Source organism: Andrographis paniculata, unplaced genomic scaffold (assembly GCF_009805555.1).
Source record: "Andrographis paniculata isolate CXL003 unplaced genomic scaffold, ASM980555v1 Contig32END, whole genome shotgun sequence".
Lineage (NCBI taxonomy): Eukaryota > Viridiplantae > Streptophyta > Magnoliopsida > Lamiales > Acanthaceae > Andrographis > Andrographis paniculata.
Genome location: NW_026137565.1, coordinates 6,490,589 through 6,506,759, shown reverse-complemented (window position 1 = coordinate 6,506,759; position 16,171 = coordinate 6,490,589). Strand labels below are relative to the sequence as shown.

Here is a 16,171-nt window from a genome sequence, read left to right as displayed (position 1 = left end):
GCAAAAGTCGCCTCCTATTAAGGGAATATTATCTTGCCAAGATCTAATTATTAGGTTAAATTATTTATATTTAGATCAGAAGAAGAAAGGGAAAGGGCTCCATTGAACTCATTCAACCTTCATCGTTCCAAAGCATAGATAATTAACACTAATACACCATGATCAACCACCATTCCATTCCTTACAACAATCTCCAAACCCATTGATCTGAAATGAAAAGAAAGCAAGAACAAAGAACAACATCCAACATAAACATGGCTGCCAAACGAAAACCAGCAAGAGACTTCCTTGTTTTATTCAGGAAAGCAGTAGACGGCTTCGATTTCAATGGAGCTTGTTGGCAAGATTGCACTGCTTCCTGATCTCACCCTTTGTACCTGTGAGCGGATTGTTCTCGGACAAGATGGTGATGGCCCTGGAAAACTCCTTGAAGAAGTAGTTTTGGTTCTTGGCCATTTTCTTGACGAAGGGCTTAGTCCTCTTGTTAGTGGCTAACTGATGATCAACAAGCATCAGCCCCTTGTTGTCCAGAATGTTCCTGTAATAGTTGTTGTCAAGCTTCATAGGGGTGCCACGATCATTTCGCACATACTGGACTGCCTTTGGGTCAGGAATTGCATCGGGGCACTTGCGGAGCATGTGTTCGACATGGCCGGGATTGAGAGAAGGATCCACCTCAGGGTAGAGACGGTGAACCAGTTTGACACAGTGAGTTCTACCCACACTGTGAGCACCTGTCAACGATGATATTTGGGGTGTATTGTTATTTATGAGCAAGTTTCATTACAGGGTGTGTATGTGCATATGTAATGTAATTTACTACCTAGTAAAGCAACAACTCCGGAAGTGTCGATTCCAATGTTGGCGAACCGATCAAGAACAACGCTCATGCTGTCGTTGTGGTCTGGCAGGTGCTGTTCCAGGATGTCTGCCCTGCTTTTTCTCCCATCCCTTCTTCCTGTTTTGAGTGGGATGTGTGGCCCTCCAAGCTGCAGAATTGATGCAAGGAAATTCAGGGTCAAACAGCAATTTTTTATTAAGAATCTGAGGAACTAGTTGCAAGAATACCAGGGGAATGGAAAGTCCTAAAATCTGGGGTTCAATTTCCATACCAGAAATGAAAATGACATGGTACCATCAGTACTACTACTAAAGGAGGAAAACTTACTGCAACAATGCCATCTCTGGCGGACAAAACAAGAATATCTGCACAGGAAACGACTCCAGGGCATTCTCTCTCCAAAGCCTCCTTAATATCCTCGATGTACCTGAAATTCCTCATACCAAAGCTCCTATCAGTCTCCTTCTCCGACAGCATCCTCCTTGTGGAATCCAGCAACAAGGATGCATCACATGACTGCAACAAGAAAGTAGCAGTAGAGCCTTTAATCTTCTATAAGGTAAATTAAAGAAGTAATTAAAGTAGTTAAAGAAGTACCTCAACAAAGCAGTCATGGAAGATGTTTCTCAGCCAAGAGAAAGCAGTGTTCTTGTGGCGCTTGTAGAGGAGCTGAACCTGTTCCTTGATGATGTCTTCAGCTTGAGGGCAGGAGTCCTTGTAGTAGTCCATGGCAAGGCCAGTGCCTCCATTGTCAGCGTCTGCAAAGGCAATAGCAGAGAGTGCAGAGAAGAAGAGGGCTGCAAGGAAGAAGACAGCCTTGGACGCCATTACTGATTTTCTTCTTTCTTTTCCTTCTTTACCTTTCTCTTTCTGATAATCTTTTCTTTTTTCACTGAATCAAGGTCACTGACCTCACTGCCACCTCTCTTAGCCTTCTCACTTTAAATAAGAAGATGAAGTGGACTTTTCTTGCCTCACTCTCATATGGAGTATATGTTAATTATTGATTTCTATGCATAATGCAGATGCTTTTCCCTTACACTACTGCTGATTATTTTTTTAAGCCTCAACTTGGCCCTTTATGACTGCAACAGTCAAAACGCTACGTGATCTATAATGAAGATCAAAGTAAAGATAATTAACAGTATATCATGCAAAAATAAATGGGTCTTTGGATATATGTCATAGTTTGGATCTTTTAATGGATTCTGTTACTAAAAGGGTGGATCTTGATGATTAGAATAATCTGCTTCATAATGGGATCTCTGTTGATTTTATTTACCAAAGGGCTTTCTAGTAATTTGATTTACTTACTAAAGCTGAAGCACAAAAACAGGCACTAAATCAGTAAAGGGGGCAAAAATCCAAAGAACCAGACAGATAAGACAAAGAGAAAGAAACATGTGGCAACTCCATAAACAGAGATTGAATTATGTCGTCCCTAATGTAGATATTAGCAGTTGATGAGTGGGTGAGAAGGAGCCATCAATGGCAAGAAAAAGAGTGTAGTAGTACAAGCCCCACCATTACATCAAATTGCTTCATGCCAACATCAATAATAAAATAAGAATATTAATAACAATGCAGCTGATAATAATTACAAAAGACCAGGCCCATTGAAGGCAACTCAAGTTCCTTACTCCACATAGCCCCCTCTCCCTCTGCTTTATTCATCAAGAATAAAGGAGGAAGAACAATCACAAATTATTACAATTCAATTATCACAGCAAGAAATGAATTATTTCAGGACATGTGATATAAAACGTAGGATCAACGACCCGGCGCAGTGTGTCGATTAATCTAACATAGCATTGTCAGGGCATAATAAATATACTGTATACCGACACTTGTAGTCCCTACACACACGTATACCGATCTTCAATAAGTGAGCCTAAACAATTGGGACAGCGACTTGATTTATAACTACAAATAATTTGCTGGCAAGCAACCATGCTATAATGCATTACCATACAGTAAATTTACACATTTATCCAAGCTAGTGTATACTAATAAATTATCATAGATTAGACTAATGTTTTTGTCGTTATACATGGTTCATTAATGATCAATAATCCAAAAGAATCTTCAGCAGCAGTTCCAAGATGAGGGTGCAAAATACTGTAATTCAGTAGAAGGGTGGTAAGGAATTATCTTCATAAATTAAGACATCATCTGCCATACCGACACAGAACAAATGTTTGTGATAAGAGAGTCACATGTGCCGCCAAATTCACAAGAAACATCACACACAACTAATGAAGGTTACTGCACCTGAGGTTGGCCTGATGAAACTAATGTGCAGCACTTCACATCAGCCACAAGGTGCCGTATATGGGGAGCATACCATTTTACTCTCTCCACATGCTCCACTGAAACCTTCCAGTTCCGGCCTGCACATAGACGTGCATGAATTATGACCCAATGAATTAGAGATGAGCCTGCATCAATGTGGTTTGGAGGGGTTTACCTTCGGACTTGGCAATGCTAGAAATGGACTGGACAACATGGGTGGCCCATGAAACCTCCTCTCTGTCTTTGACATTCCCATGGATGTGTAGCATCCCACCTTCATCCCTGCATTTGGCCATGTGTGGTAACTTTATAAGAGAATGGCAAAGATAAGTAACTAGAATGACGATGAGTAATTGAGTTCAGACGAGCAAGACCACCGAACACATTATGACATTTGACAGAAGAGTGCATTAAATGTCCAAATAAAGGAAATATATGCATACATATATATCAAATATATATACAGGACAGAGGAAGAAGATAACCACCGTGATGGCTTACACACCTTAAGACTCTCACGGCAGTGACCCAACTACACTCACTTGATGGCAGCAAACCAAGACAGACTCGATCAGCAACTCCCTGTGCCATGTGAAGATTATCAATACAAAAGCAACACAAGGAGAATCTCATCGCAAATTACAATAAAACGATGGGAACCTGAGACAAGAAGGAACAAGATTCCAATTTTGAAAAACGAAACCATCAAGAATAAAGAAATTGACTGTAAGCATAAAATAAATAAATATATAGAACGATTATTAAGCAGCCACCACGCATGGTGAAACACCATACTTTAGGAGCAGTGACTCTATTATCTCCTTCCAGTACAAGACAACGATCAGCCACAGAATTAGTTTGAAGATTGTGATGGAGAGCCTCAATGGCATGTGGATTCCACTCACAAGCATAAACCTTTTTGGCATTGGCCCTGCATAAGGATTCAAGATTGGCACAATTTCAAGTTAGAATAAGTTTGCCCCAAACATAAAAAAGAGAAACGAAACAGATCTGTCAGATAGCATGCCTAACAAGAAATGGAAGTACAAAATATCCTATGCCAGCAAACAAGTCTACAATAACTTCATCTCTGCAATCAAGATTGGCAATCCGCAGCTTCTCAGACAGATTTCCCCAAGAGAACATGCATTTGGTGGCATCAAAAGAGTAAAGAATGCCATTTTCACGGTGACCAACCCAGCCATTCTCTCCAACAAGAATCTCTAACTTGCTGTCCCTTGTTCCAGTTTGCGCAACTCGTCCCTTCACATCATAAACAAACCCCATCAATACACAGATTAAATCTAAATCCATAACCATCATGATGGATCTTTGCAATTTAAATATCATGTTGTGTCCATTCAACTGCGACATTCCATAAATATGTTCACTCCCAGTGACTGAAATTTCTATATGAATTGGAACATATCACTTTTCATCATCCACCAATGGAGAGACGCACTGCTGAAAAACTGATACTACTGACTCCTACCTGCCGGGCGAGGCGACGAGCCCCAAGTGATTGGGTTATAAGAGGCCAAAGTTCCTCACTGATGGAGCTCCAGCGTTCATCCTCGAAAGATGTTACAGGTAGCACAGTGATGTCACCTAGCTGTTCCCATCTGCAAAAAGTAACAATTGATAAATCAAAAGAACAAGGAACTGAAAATAAAAGAGAATATGTTATGCCCATATTCCTGAATTACATATATATGCTCATAATCATGTAAAAATATTATTCAGAAATAACCTTGAGGGCAGTTGTTCCAGAAGTTCTAATGGCAACCCATGCCGATTCAACAAAGTAGCTACAGCATCCTTCATTATTTTGTAAGGAGAACTTGGAGTTTTCTTGAGTTTAACAACTTCATCCACAATCTTAGTAGCACGGCATGCTAAAATAAGTTTAAGAGCTTCTGAGCTGGATATATCTCTTAAGAGAATCTGCCACTGACTAGGTTTAATAGACTGACAGACAGTTAGTGCTTCATGCCCCAAGTCCTTTTTATCACCAAATATGCTGCAGAATTTTTCAGTAATAGGAAGGCAGATGTGCATTCCATCCGCCTGTGAATAAACTTTCCTCTCCTGATCTAACCAACCAAATTTTTTCAGCAAGTCTTTACCCAGTTTTGCGTACTGTTTTTCTAGCTGAAGAACACAAGGGACAGCCACAGCCAAGCCTCCTATTTCTCCCCTATGCTCTTCAATCTGAGTATCAAAGTCAACCTTACCGGTGTGTGCATTTCTAGTCGGAGAATGTAAAGGGGTGCCATTTTTCTGCTCAATGGAAGAATGCAGATGGTTCTCTCCAATAGGTATAGATTCTTTATCATCACATATGGACATTAGTTGAAGCACGTTAATCATCATTGGTTTGCTGAACTTCGTCCCAAACGCATAACAAGAAGCTCCACCACCAATTATTATTAGATTATCACCAACCACGCTCACTGTGCTACGGACAAATAAGCTTTCTCCAATTGAATTGACAGTTACATTCTTCCAAGAAAGAGTCTGAAGATCAAGTAAGAATAATTTCTTGTTTTCAGAAACTGGACATCCCCCAATGATGCCAAGATACCTTGAATAGAGAAACATTAAGTGTGAAAACCTAGCATTTGGAGATTGCCCACTTGTCTTTGGCTTACTCCATAAGCCCGTTTGAATATCAAAAGTATGCAAATCCCCAAGAGCTTTCTCTCCATTATATCCACCAAACATATATAACATATGCCCATTTGCACACATTGACTGGGAATGGTGGGAACCGGGATGATCACCTTGAATTTCTATCTCAGTCCACTCAAAAGTGTCTGTATCAAGGACGTAAAAAGATGATAATGTTTCATCATTATGAATTCCACCGAACACATAGATCTTTGAGTCAACAACAGCTGCAGCATGCCGATGCCTGGGGAGTGTCAGGATATACAAAGCAAAAAAATCAAGAGAATAGCAAAGATCCTTTTAAGTTGCAAAATGGTTTAATCCAATAACAAGATGAATGACAACCTAATAGAGAGCATGGCCGAGATGAATATACAGCTGATGGAATGATTACTGTCAGAATAGAATGTTATTTTCCCCTTTTCCTATAATAAGTCAAGGAAAGCAATTGTCCATTCAATATACAATTATGTTAAAATATTTATTTTACCCTTCATCAATAACTAAACTACCAATAATTATATCGTATAAATCAAGAACATTTTAGACAAAAATAATAATCCAATCTAATAATCTATTTAAAATAAACATTGCATTATTTTATCTTATTGAAATATAATCCATTAAACTAATATCATGTATTATAACCCTATACTACAGAGCAAACACACCCTCTAAGTTAACATGATATGCATGATCATATACAGCCTTCAGAAACTAACCTATAGACAATCGTATTACTTAACAATTACCTTGGTGGGAAAAAACTTCCAGAACATTGCAAAAGCTTCCACTCCTTCTTTGCCTTACTGAATACCCATACCTCATTCAAAATATTTGTTGGGCCTGCCCTACCTCCAATTACATACATAAAATCTCCAATGACAGAAGATGTATGACCTAGTCGTGGAGATGGAGCTCTTGCAACACAAACTACATCTACAATTCCAGATTCTGTATCAATCAGCAGCAGATCATTTCTACGTGCATGTCTTCCAAAGCCTCCAAAACCACCAAAAACGGCAACCTTCTCTTTGTCGAGCACACATGCAGAATGCCCCCACAAGAACAGTCTCTCAACAGGTTCACCAGTGACCTCAAAAACAGAGAGATCGGCATCATTCACATTCATTGCTCCTGTCAATGATAAAGATTTAAAGTTCCTGTCACATTAACGGAAAGGAGTCCTGCAATCAAATTTATATAAGTTTGTGAGAGTAGTCACACACTGTCAATAGTAAATTAGAACAAGTGTATGTTATATGAAACAGCATCTCCTCAATGCTTGTAAATACTCATTAGCAGCAGCACTTGATAACTGATATACCAATTATCATTAACTAGTAATGATAATGTCCAAAGTACAAAACAATGATAGTTCATTTACTTAAAAACACATCGACCTATTTCAAAATCAAAATGTTTTATACACAGTTCATTTATTTTAAATTTTTCCTTGCTAATAAAAATTTAGATAACTTGATACCTTGAGAGACTCATGAAATTAATAATCTTCTAGACTTGACAGGACCTCAAATGGTTTATAAATTAATTAGCTCTGATACTTATTATTAAAAAAAAAAGAAGGTACTTCTCATCCAAATAAAAGCAAATAGAGATGTCTAAGATTTTATCTTTCACATATCAACAGACATCCAATCATTTGAATCACCTAGCAAGCATGAGCAGTTTAATATATATACTTCAAGGTCAAATTTTTTCACTCTTCTAAGTCACAGCACAAAATCATAGAACCTACTTAAGCAAACATTGCTGTGTGAAAAATCACTTATTTCTACCAGTGAATCAACTTAAAAAAGCAATTCATCAATGTTAATTACCATTATCAGTGTTATGATCGGATTTCCTCTCAAACGCAACCTCCTCTTGGGTGACTTCCTCTCCAGTCTTCACAGAAATCCCCAAATCCTCAAGCTTTGTCGCCTCAGCAAATGGTTCAGTCACACCATTTCTTGTTTCACCGTTCACACAGAACCCATGTCCACAAGCTATCAGTTTATTATAAAAGAGATCGGTTCTCTTCCTGTTAGCCTCCATTTTCTCATTAGCAACATCAACAAGATACTCTATATATTCAGGAGACACCATAAGTTTCTGTGTATCCCCCAAAGGCACTTCCAATCTAATCGAGCAACGTATGGCGATAATAACCCTCTTGCTCACACTTGTAATGCCACTCTCTCTGAAACCACTAGAAATAGCCAGAGAAACCAACGACTGAGCTGCCTCCACGTTCTCACACTCCACCGCAATTATCAATGGCTCAAACCTGAACACAGCGCTCTCCCTCCCTCCATCCACGTCGTCTAATTCCACCTGGTGGGCTGCCTCCGCGTGACGGGGGAAAAGGAGTCTGATAATTGAAGCAGGTTCAACTGGGTCATGGGATACGAAAAGCCAGGAACCACCCCTAGCCTTTTTCCGGGGGGCGGGGCCGGAAGGAGAGGCAATAGGCTGAGACAGAATCGAGATACGACCGGAGCAAGAACTAGTTGTGAAGTAAGAGGGGTGGGAGTTGATGGCGGCTAAGAGAGGGATGATTGGCGCGTCTACGGTGCCTTTGGGGGATTTATCCGGCGTCGGTGAGTTGATAGCGGCGAGTGCGGCGGCCTTCCTCTTTTGAAACTCCATTCTGTCTCTCCCCGGCGGCGATGGGGCAGCCCGCGGGGTTTTAGCGCACAGGGGTTTGGAGAATTTTCCAAATGCCTGATCCTTAATACAGCCCATATTTCTCTTCAAATTTTAGCCCAACCCTAACATAACCATTGAAGCCCATTTCTTCCTGTCATCTCTGCAGAGTCAAGAACCGAGAGGCGCTCGTAAATATGGAGTCTTGAGACTTTCAACATGTTCCAGGGTTTTATATTCGATCGTTGCTTTCTTTCCCTCAATAACCTCCCCAGTTTTTGATGCATTCCCAGTTTCGGTTTTTACGTACAAGTTGGGGTGTGTTAAAGAACTCTGTTGTTTGTTATGCCGTGGCTGCTGTTGAACTAGTTCAGAGATATTGCAATCTTCAGGTTGCTACTGCAGTATGGTTAGACTCGGGAGTGTTCAGTCCGGTTGAATGTAAGCTTTACTCGAACCATACATTCTATCTTTTGGGTTTCAAGCTCAGTTACGTTCTGTCGATAGGTTACTGTCTGCGGAGTTTTGGTTTTCTTTCTTGGAGAAAAAGGAACCCTGTGAATTGGGTTCTATATCTCTATGTTTTTGGGTTTGTTTTTATCAAGTAGAAGCATTTTTGTCAGAGCCCTGCATCTTGGTAAGCAGTTCCCACGCCCTGGTGTTGAAGACATTATCTTTAAGGCTGTCTGTGTTAATATAAGGCAGAAAAAATGGAAGTTCTTGGACCAACTTCATTCAAGTATGACAGATTCTTTGCTTTATCGTGTTTTTCAAGAGTTCCGTGCCTCGCCAGGGATTCTTTTAGAGATTTACAGGAGAATTGGAGGGCAGGAAGCCATTTTGGATTCTTTAGAGTCATGCTGTCTTCTGATTCATGTGATGGTTAGTCAGAGGAACTACGAGGAAGCATTGTTGTTGCTGAAAGAATTGATGACATCCAAAGGTTGTCTGCCATTGGAAGTTTTGGAAGCATTGATTAAAAGCAGCTCCAATGTGTATTCTCCAAGTAGCATCGATGTTTTTGATGCACTGATAAGATCTTGCACTCAAATAGGGGCAACTGAAGCTGCACATGAGGTGCTGAAGAAACTGAGGATGAAAAACTACTCGGCTTCGATTCATGCGTGGAACAATTTTCTCAACCATCTTCTGAAGATCGGCGAGGTTGGTAGGTTTTGGATTGTGTATGGAGACTTAGTATCGTATGGATATTATGAGAATGTGAATACTTTTAATCTGTTAATTTATGCTCTTTGCAAAGAATGTAAATTAGCCGAAGCTTTCTCAATGTTCTACAAAATGTTGAAGATGGGGATTTTTCCTAATGTGGTTGGCTTCAATATGCTTGTAGATGGAGCTTGCAGATCAGATGCCCTCGATTTAGCGGTTACTCTGGTTAGAAAGATGGGAAGTATGTCCGGGGGCTATGTATCCCCAAATGTGATTACTTACAACTGTCTCATAAACGGGTACTGCAAGAATGGGAAGCCGGGGCTTGCAGAAGTAATTCTAGACGAAATGATTGAGATGGGCGTGAAGCCGAATGTAAGGACGTATGCTACGTTGGTTGATGGATATTCAAGAAATGGGTGTGTAGAGGAGGCATTTAGGCTTTGTAATGACATGGTTGAAAGAGGGTTAGTTCCTGATTCGACAGTTTATAACACTCTTATGCACTGGCTGTACATGGAACCGGATATCGGTGGAGCTTCATTACTGTTATCCGATATGATGGAAAATAGCGTGGCTGCAGATCGATTCACTTATGCTATCATTGTCGAAGGATTGTGCAGGAATGGCCGCATAAACGAGGCTCTAAAACTTCACAAGTGGATTGTAGAAAAGAAACTTGTTGAAGATTCTTCCCTACACAATATCTTCATCAAATACCTTTGGAGAAGAAACGATATATCTGGAGCCGAACAGATGCTGTGCAGCATGTTTATTCGTGGATTAGTCCCTGACGAGGTCACCTACGGCACCATGATCTCTGGATGCTGCAAAACGGGCAGAATGAGAAGTGCAATTGAGGTTTACACCGACATGGTTAAGGTGGGGAAGAATCCGAACCTGGTGATCTTCAATTCCTTCTTGGATGGACTATGCAAAGAGGGGTCTGTCGGTTGTTCTGAGTCTTTGGCAGGCGAGATGAAGCGAATTAACATGTACGATGCTATCACCTACAACACTTTGCTGAATGGTTATTGCACTGCTGGGAAGATCGACGAGGCATTTGATCTGTTCATTCGTATGTGTAAAGTAGGTCTATCGAACAAGGTCACATTTAATACCATGATTAACTTCTTCTGCAAAGTTGGATTATTTGAGCAAGCTAAAGAACTTCTGGGAGTCATTCTATCCCGGGGCTTGACCCCGGATTCTATTGCCTACTCTATCCTACTGAGGAACTTGAGTAAGAGGAGCAGTTGTGAGGAAGTTGTCGAGGCGCACGACTACCTGGTAATCCACGGGGTGACACCGGATTGCCCGACATATGAAGCCATTGTTAGTCCAGCTTTAAATGAGGCATTTCCTGAGGAATTTTAGAGTGAATAGTGTAAGAGTGAATAGAGTCATCCTTTCTGATTCATGTAAAGATTGTCTTTTTACAAGAAAATTTTACATTTCAGTTACCATCTGCTCACTGATTGCAATAGACGAATGGATACAGATTACAGACTGCAGATATTTTCAATTGTAGATAATAGAGTCAATATGCTAGAGAAGGCTAATCTTTTTGGCAATATTTGGAAAAGAAGATATTCTGTTTCTATATGCTCTGTCTATATAATCTTAAAGTGGGTCTGTCAAATACTTTCTAACTAGAGATTTTGTATATTGAAGTCAAGTATGCCAGCATATAATCAAAAATACTATAATAAGCCTAGACCAGAGTGTGGATTTAAGATAAATTCATGTAGAACAAAAAACATTTTGGTAATAATTTAAGCTACCATGAATTTCTACGTCCAATTTTCAGCCCCTTTTTAAGCTGAGGGTATGATTTTTCTTGATGTCATTTCCCGACCGCACAGCACTACTAAGTTGAAAATCCTTATCCTAACCTCATCCCATCAGACCCCTCTCCCTCCACCTCCGCCTCACATTTCTCTTCCCTCTCCCAAACCAATAGAATTCAGAATACACTCATTAGAGATAACACAAAACGCAGCAAGAGATACAAGGCATACCTTCATCGTGTCCTCTTCTTCTGCTCCAGATTTCTGCAGAGCTCCTCCAACCAAGCTAGGCAGCACTCCCAGCATGGCTTGCCCCAATCTCACAATGTGGGTGTCCTCAAAAACCGACCCTTCTGCACTCTCCTCTCGCTCCTTCATTGCCCCTTTTCATCTACCAAATCCCAACTCGTCCACTCCTTCAAGATCATCATCCACCTCCACTCAAATTCAGTGCGGTCTCCGCGAACTTCGGGATCGAATTGATTCTGTGAAGAACACCCAGAAGATCACTGAGGCCATGAAGCTTGTTGCTGCTGCTAAGGTGAGGAGAGCACAAGAAGCTGTGGTGAATGCCAGGCCCTTCTCGGAAACTCTTGTGGAAGTTCTCTACAACATCAACGAGCAGCTCCAGACGGATGATATAGATGTCCCTCTCACCAAGGTTAGGCCTGTCAAGAAAGTGGCTCTTGTGGTTGTCACCGGTGATCGTGGCCTGTGTGGCTCATTCAATAACTCCATCATCAAGAAAGCAGAAGCCCGGATTGCAGAACTCAAGACTCTTGGCCTTGATTACACTGTGATCAGCGTTGGCAAAAAGGGGAACAGTTACTTCAACCGCAGGCCTTACATTCCTGTGGATAGATTTCTTGAAGGTAGTGCTCTCCCAACTGCTAAAGAAGCCCAGGCAATTGCAGATGATGTGTTCTCCCTGTTTGTAAGTGAAGAGGTGGATAAGGTTGAGCTGCTCTACACCAAGTTTGTATCTTTGGTCAAGTCTGATCCAATAATTCACACCTTGCTCCCACTGTCTCCCAAGGGAGAAATTTGCGATGTCAATGGTGTCTGTGTTGATGCAGCAGAGGATGAGTTATTTAGGCTAACAACAAAGGAAGGAAGGCTTACAGTGGAGAGAGATGTCGTGAGGACAAAGACTTCTGACTTTTCTTCTATACTGCAATTCGAGCAGGATCCAGTTCAGATTCTTGATGCTCTGTTACCACTCTACTTGAACAGTCAGATCTTGAGATCTTTGCAGGAATCCCTGGCTAGTGAACTTGCTGCTAGGATGAGTGCCATGAGCAATGCTACTGACAATGCTGTGGAATTGAAGAAGACCTTGTCTAGAGTCTACAACAGACAGCGGCAGGCGAAGATCACCGGCGAAATTTTGGAGATTGTTGCTGGAGCCAATGCATTGGTCTAAGCATGGGGGCTGGTTTCTCGTCTCCCTGTAATGGTGCTGCTTCTGCGTAGATCCTTTTGTGGGCATTCTCTTTTGCATATTGATCATGCTTGTAAGAACAGTGATTCGGCATAGATACCACTTGAATTGTGATTCTCAACTGCACACAAATATAGTGAGGGATGAGGACCACCATTTTATCCTGTACGATAAAACTTACCCAAACCCAACTTGAATATGTATGTCAAATTTTCTATATTGTTTCATAGCATGACATGACCATCCACTTCTTTGATTTCAGCCCTGCAGTAAGTATGAATATGAGATTCATTTTCTATGTTTCTTGATACCATTTGTATGGAATAGTAAACTGAAGTTTGCATTATGTGAAACTCTGATGCCATTCTCAATGCAAACCATACAGATACTAAAGAATTACAATGCATAGAGCCGCTAAACGGAGACTGTGTATCAGTTTTTGTTTTAAAAAGCAGTGCCACAAATTTCATTCTATTGCATCCAGAAAAGGAGTTAACAATCTGCTATCACTCAGTTGCATCGAAAGTCCGACACTAAATTGAACTTGTAAAATTAGAGAAACAATAACCACATAGCTAGATCAGCATAATACAAGACTATGTGGTCAGTGGAAATTACCTAAGATAGACCAGAACATAAATAAGAAAATCTAATGAACTATATCAGCTAATCTACAAGATGTAGGCACCAGCATTGATTATATTAACTACCTGCATTAAAAAGTACGAAGGCAAAGGCTTCCAGGTATCCCATGTAGAAAAAATGACCCAGCGTCCATATCCATCATGCCACAAATCTGCAGGATGATACGCACATATAAACTTCTTTGCTTTTTTTGTCAATGATAAGCTCTGCAACTTCAAATCCAACTAATGAATTGATGAGAACAGAATACAGAGACTCACAGACTCAACCAAATCATGATCAACTGAATATTGTACATGAAAGAGCAAAACAAGTAGGAGATAGATACACATTATTAGAAAATACACAAATGAACAGACAGCAGAATTTGCAGAAGATGAATCGTTCAACATCATCGGAAGAGCACTATTGGCCATTTTAGAGTTAGATCAGCTTGCGACAATACAACTTGACCAGAAATTTTTCAAGCGGAAGCTAACTAAAACTTCAAAGCCAATATCTGATATAACCCGAAGCAAGCCCAAACACTAAACATTAATCAGATAATCACACCCCAATAACTGAGAAAAAACACAAACAAATAAAGGAAAAGCATTCAGCAGCAAGCTCTAGGAGGCTGAAAATTGGTCATATATCAACGGTTATGAACAAAGCATCTTCCCACTCCAGATAAGGAAGTAGGAATTCAAGACGTCTCATTAATCAATCATCCCCCAATTTCAAATCAGGTATAGCAACTTGATAACTAATTAAAACAAAAAGGGAACACCAGATTCACGCAGGAACTGAAAGGATCGAATAATAGATAACAGATCTTTCATATTATTATTCATCTGCGATTATTCTACACTTCTGTGTATCAATTACAACAAAGTCCGCCTAAGAATTCAGAACTAAGAACATCCATCCTAAAAACAATAAAAAATAAAAAAAAAAGATCTTTTCACGGGCTTTTAAATCCGGGCAATCGGCCACCAACTCGCACAAATCAAAGCTTAAGTCTGAGTCTCAGAGAAAAGCGGCGTAACAGCAACGAGTTTCTTCCTCTGAAGGCACCTGGGGTATCTCTTCGCCCTCCCCCTCACATTGAAACACGGAAGCCCATCCATGTCCAACCCCACCTCGGAACGAGGCTGTGAAGCCTCCGAACCTGAAGTGAAATCAAACTGGCACAGCGCGAGCAGGGTCTGAGCACTGATTTCCTTGGATCTGGCGGTGATCTTCGAGTACCTAATCTGCGCAAGGGCACCGGGCTTAAGGTAAGTGTAAAACGACGGCGAAGATGGTGGCGATTTGGGTGCCGCACTCTTTACACTGGACTTCATTGCGAGGGAAAAGAAAAGAGGCTGCAGCAGGCAGGGAAACCCTAACAAGGAGTGATGATTGAGGAATGTGGAGAAAGCGGGAGGAGGTAGGGTTTTAAATAAGCAATGCAGAGGCGGGAAAACGAAGATGGCGGTCCACTCTAGATTGAACCGCCGTCGATTTTCAAACCGCTTCGTCCGTTTTTTTAGGGATACGGTGCAAGTGGTAGAACACAACTGTTAGTATATATGGATACGGACACGGTGAAACTCAATGCAATGTCTTAGGGCAAAATTAAAAATAAAAATTATTATCGATAAATAATAGTATTAAATTTTTTAAAATTTTATATATAAATAGTATATTAATTTGTTTAAATTAGTCATATATATATTAATTTAATATCCCGCAAACTATGTTCCACAATATTAGATAGGTTGAAAATATAAAAAATTTAAACTCATAATTATATAGTCATAAGTCAGTCTTCACTCCATCAGGCATATATTAAACATTTAGAAATGAAAAAAAAAAAAATTCACTTTCTATTTTTATATTACTTAAATAATTTTTTATATTTTACATTTAAAAAAAAAAAAAAACTAAAACACAAAATAAACACACTGAATTTTCAAAATTCTAAATTATAAGTATACTAAAATAGATGGATTGCTTAGTAATTAATTATTACTACTTGAAATATGTAAGATTGCCATTTTTTTTTTTTATCCGTTGAGCATAACGTACCATAATTGCATTCAATTAACATGATTTACCCTTCTTATAAATAAAATTTTGTTTCTATATATAAATAGCAAATTTATAACATAAAAGGTATAACATTTAATAAAAATAGCAGCAAAGATTTTGTCTGTTTGTAATTTTAAATTGAAATAACACTATTTATTATTTACATATATTATTTTTTCATAAAATATTAAATTAAAATATTATTTAAAAAAAAAAATCAATTAGACCAGAAATTTTATTTTATTTTTTTTATTTTTTTCTTCGCTTGCTCTTTGCCTCTTTATAACTAAATCAAAGCATTCTAAATATAGGACAATAATTCACATAATATGCGACATAATTAATATCATCATATATATATATATATATTAATTTTAACACAATACAATATATGTTATTCATTTCATTCGTTAAATTTATTTTTATTTTTTATATATTACTATATTTCAAAAAGCTAAAAAGGAATCAATATTAAATTAAATTCAATATTTATTTGCTATAAATATGTCCGACTTTATTACATTCTATCTTCTTCTTTTTTTCTCTAATTATTAGTTAAATTTTTAAAAATATTCTCAAACTATCTTTATTTTAATTTTTTTGCTTTTGAATAAAATA

General features: G+C 39.2%; 5 protein-coding genes across 7 annotated transcripts; 2 read left to right on the top strand and 3 right to left on the bottom strand.

The window, feature by feature from the left end:
* Positions 1–98: 98 nt before the first annotated feature.
* LOC127247491 (peroxidase 42) lies at positions 99–1,794 on the bottom strand. Its single transcript, XM_051269343.1, has 4 exons — positions 1,439–1,794; positions 1,169–1,357; positions 824–989; positions 99–734 (listed from the first exon to the last, which is right to left on the bottom strand). Exons 1-4 carry the CDS (start codon positions 1,667–1,669, stop codon positions 325–327), a joined length of 996 nt encoding a protein of 331 aa, XP_051125300.1. The 5' UTR covers positions 1,670–1,794; the 3' UTR covers positions 99–324.
* On the bottom strand, positions 1,721–8,674 carry LOC127247485 (tRNA wybutosine-synthesizing protein 2/3/4). Of its 3 annotated transcripts, none has more exons than XM_051269336.1 (10): positions 7,645–8,674; positions 6,556–6,940; positions 4,884–6,047; positions 4,626–4,755; positions 4,161–4,396; positions 3,929–4,064; positions 3,639–3,715; positions 3,309–3,415; positions 3,113–3,231; positions 1,721–1,926 (listed from the first exon to the last, which is right to left on the bottom strand). In XM_051269336.1, exons 1-10 carry the CDS (start codon positions 8,549–8,551, stop codon positions 1,921–1,923), a joined length of 3,267 nt encoding a protein of 1,088 aa, XP_051125293.1. In that variant the 5' UTR covers positions 8,552–8,674; the 3' UTR covers positions 1,721–1,920. The 3 variants fall into 3 exon arrangements, with proteins under 3 accessions (XP_051125293.1, XP_051125292.1, XP_051125291.1); XM_051269335.1 differs by lacking the exon at positions 1,721–1,926 and adding an exon at positions 2,844–3,013; XM_051269334.1 differs by lacking the exon at positions 1,721–1,926 and adding an exon at positions 2,844–2,959.
* Positions 8,675–8,754: 80 nt separating this feature from the next.
* LOC127247486 (pentatricopeptide repeat-containing protein At1g11710, mitochondrial) lies at positions 8,755–11,332 on the top strand. The gene has a single exon (XM_051269337.1). It carries the CDS (start codon positions 9,032–9,034, stop codon positions 10,997–10,999), a length of 1,968 nt encoding a protein of 655 aa, XP_051125294.1. The 5' UTR covers positions 8,755–9,031; the 3' UTR covers positions 11,000–11,332.
* A 231-nt stretch (positions 11,333–11,563) lies between these two features.
* On the top strand, positions 11,564–13,114 carry LOC127247489 (ATP synthase gamma chain, chloroplastic). Its single transcript, XM_051269339.1, has one exon. The coding sequence runs from the start codon at positions 11,717–11,719 to the stop codon at positions 12,833–12,835; it is 1,119 nt and encodes a 372-aa protein (XP_051125296.1). The 5' UTR covers positions 11,564–11,716; the 3' UTR covers positions 12,836–13,114.
* A 1,025-nt stretch (positions 13,115–14,139) lies between these two features.
* Positions 14,140–14,911, bottom strand: LOC127247905 (uncharacterized). Its single transcript, XM_051269990.1, has one exon. The coding sequence runs from the start codon at positions 14,821–14,823 to the stop codon at positions 14,494–14,496; it is 330 nt and encodes a 109-aa protein (XP_051125947.1). The 5' UTR covers positions 14,824–14,911; the 3' UTR covers positions 14,140–14,493.
* Between the last annotated feature and the right edge of the window lie 1,260 nt (positions 14,912–16,171).

Coding starts and splice junctions, on each gene's coding strand:
- LOC127247491 (XM_051269343.1), bottom strand. CDS start 1,669: ATGGCGTCCAAGGCTGTCTTCTTCCTTGCAGCCCTCTTCTTCTCTGCA. Junction 1,358..1,438: donor TCCATGACTGCTTTGTTGAG/GTACTTCTTTAA, acceptor TTCTTGTTGCAG/TCATGTGATGCATCCTTGTT. Junction 990..1,168: donor CCAGAGATGGCATTGTTGCA/GTAAGTTTTCCT, acceptor TCAATTCTGCAG/CTTGGAGGGCCACACATCCC.
- LOC127247485 (XM_051269334.1), bottom strand. CDS start 8,551: ATGGGCTGTATTAAGGATCAGGCATTTGGAAAATTCTCCAAACCCCTG. Junction 3,716..3,928: donor ATAGAGTCACTGCTCCTAAA/GTATGGTGTTTC, acceptor CACATGGCACAG/GGAGTTGCTGATCGAGTCTG. Junction 2,960..3,112: donor TTTCATCAGGCCAACCTCAG/GTGCAGTAACCT, acceptor ACTGAATTACAG/TATTTTGCACCCTCATCTTG.
- LOC127247486 (XM_051269337.1), top strand. CDS start 9,032: ATGTTTTTGGGTTTGTTTTTATCAAGTAGAAGCATTTTTGTCAGAGCC.
- LOC127247489 (XM_051269339.1), top strand. CDS start 11,717: ATGGCTTGCCCCAATCTCACAATGTGGGTGTCCTCAAAAACCGACCCT.
- LOC127247905 (XM_051269990.1), bottom strand. CDS start 14,823: ATGAAGTCCAGTGTAAAGAGTGCGGCACCCAAATCGCCACCATCTTCG.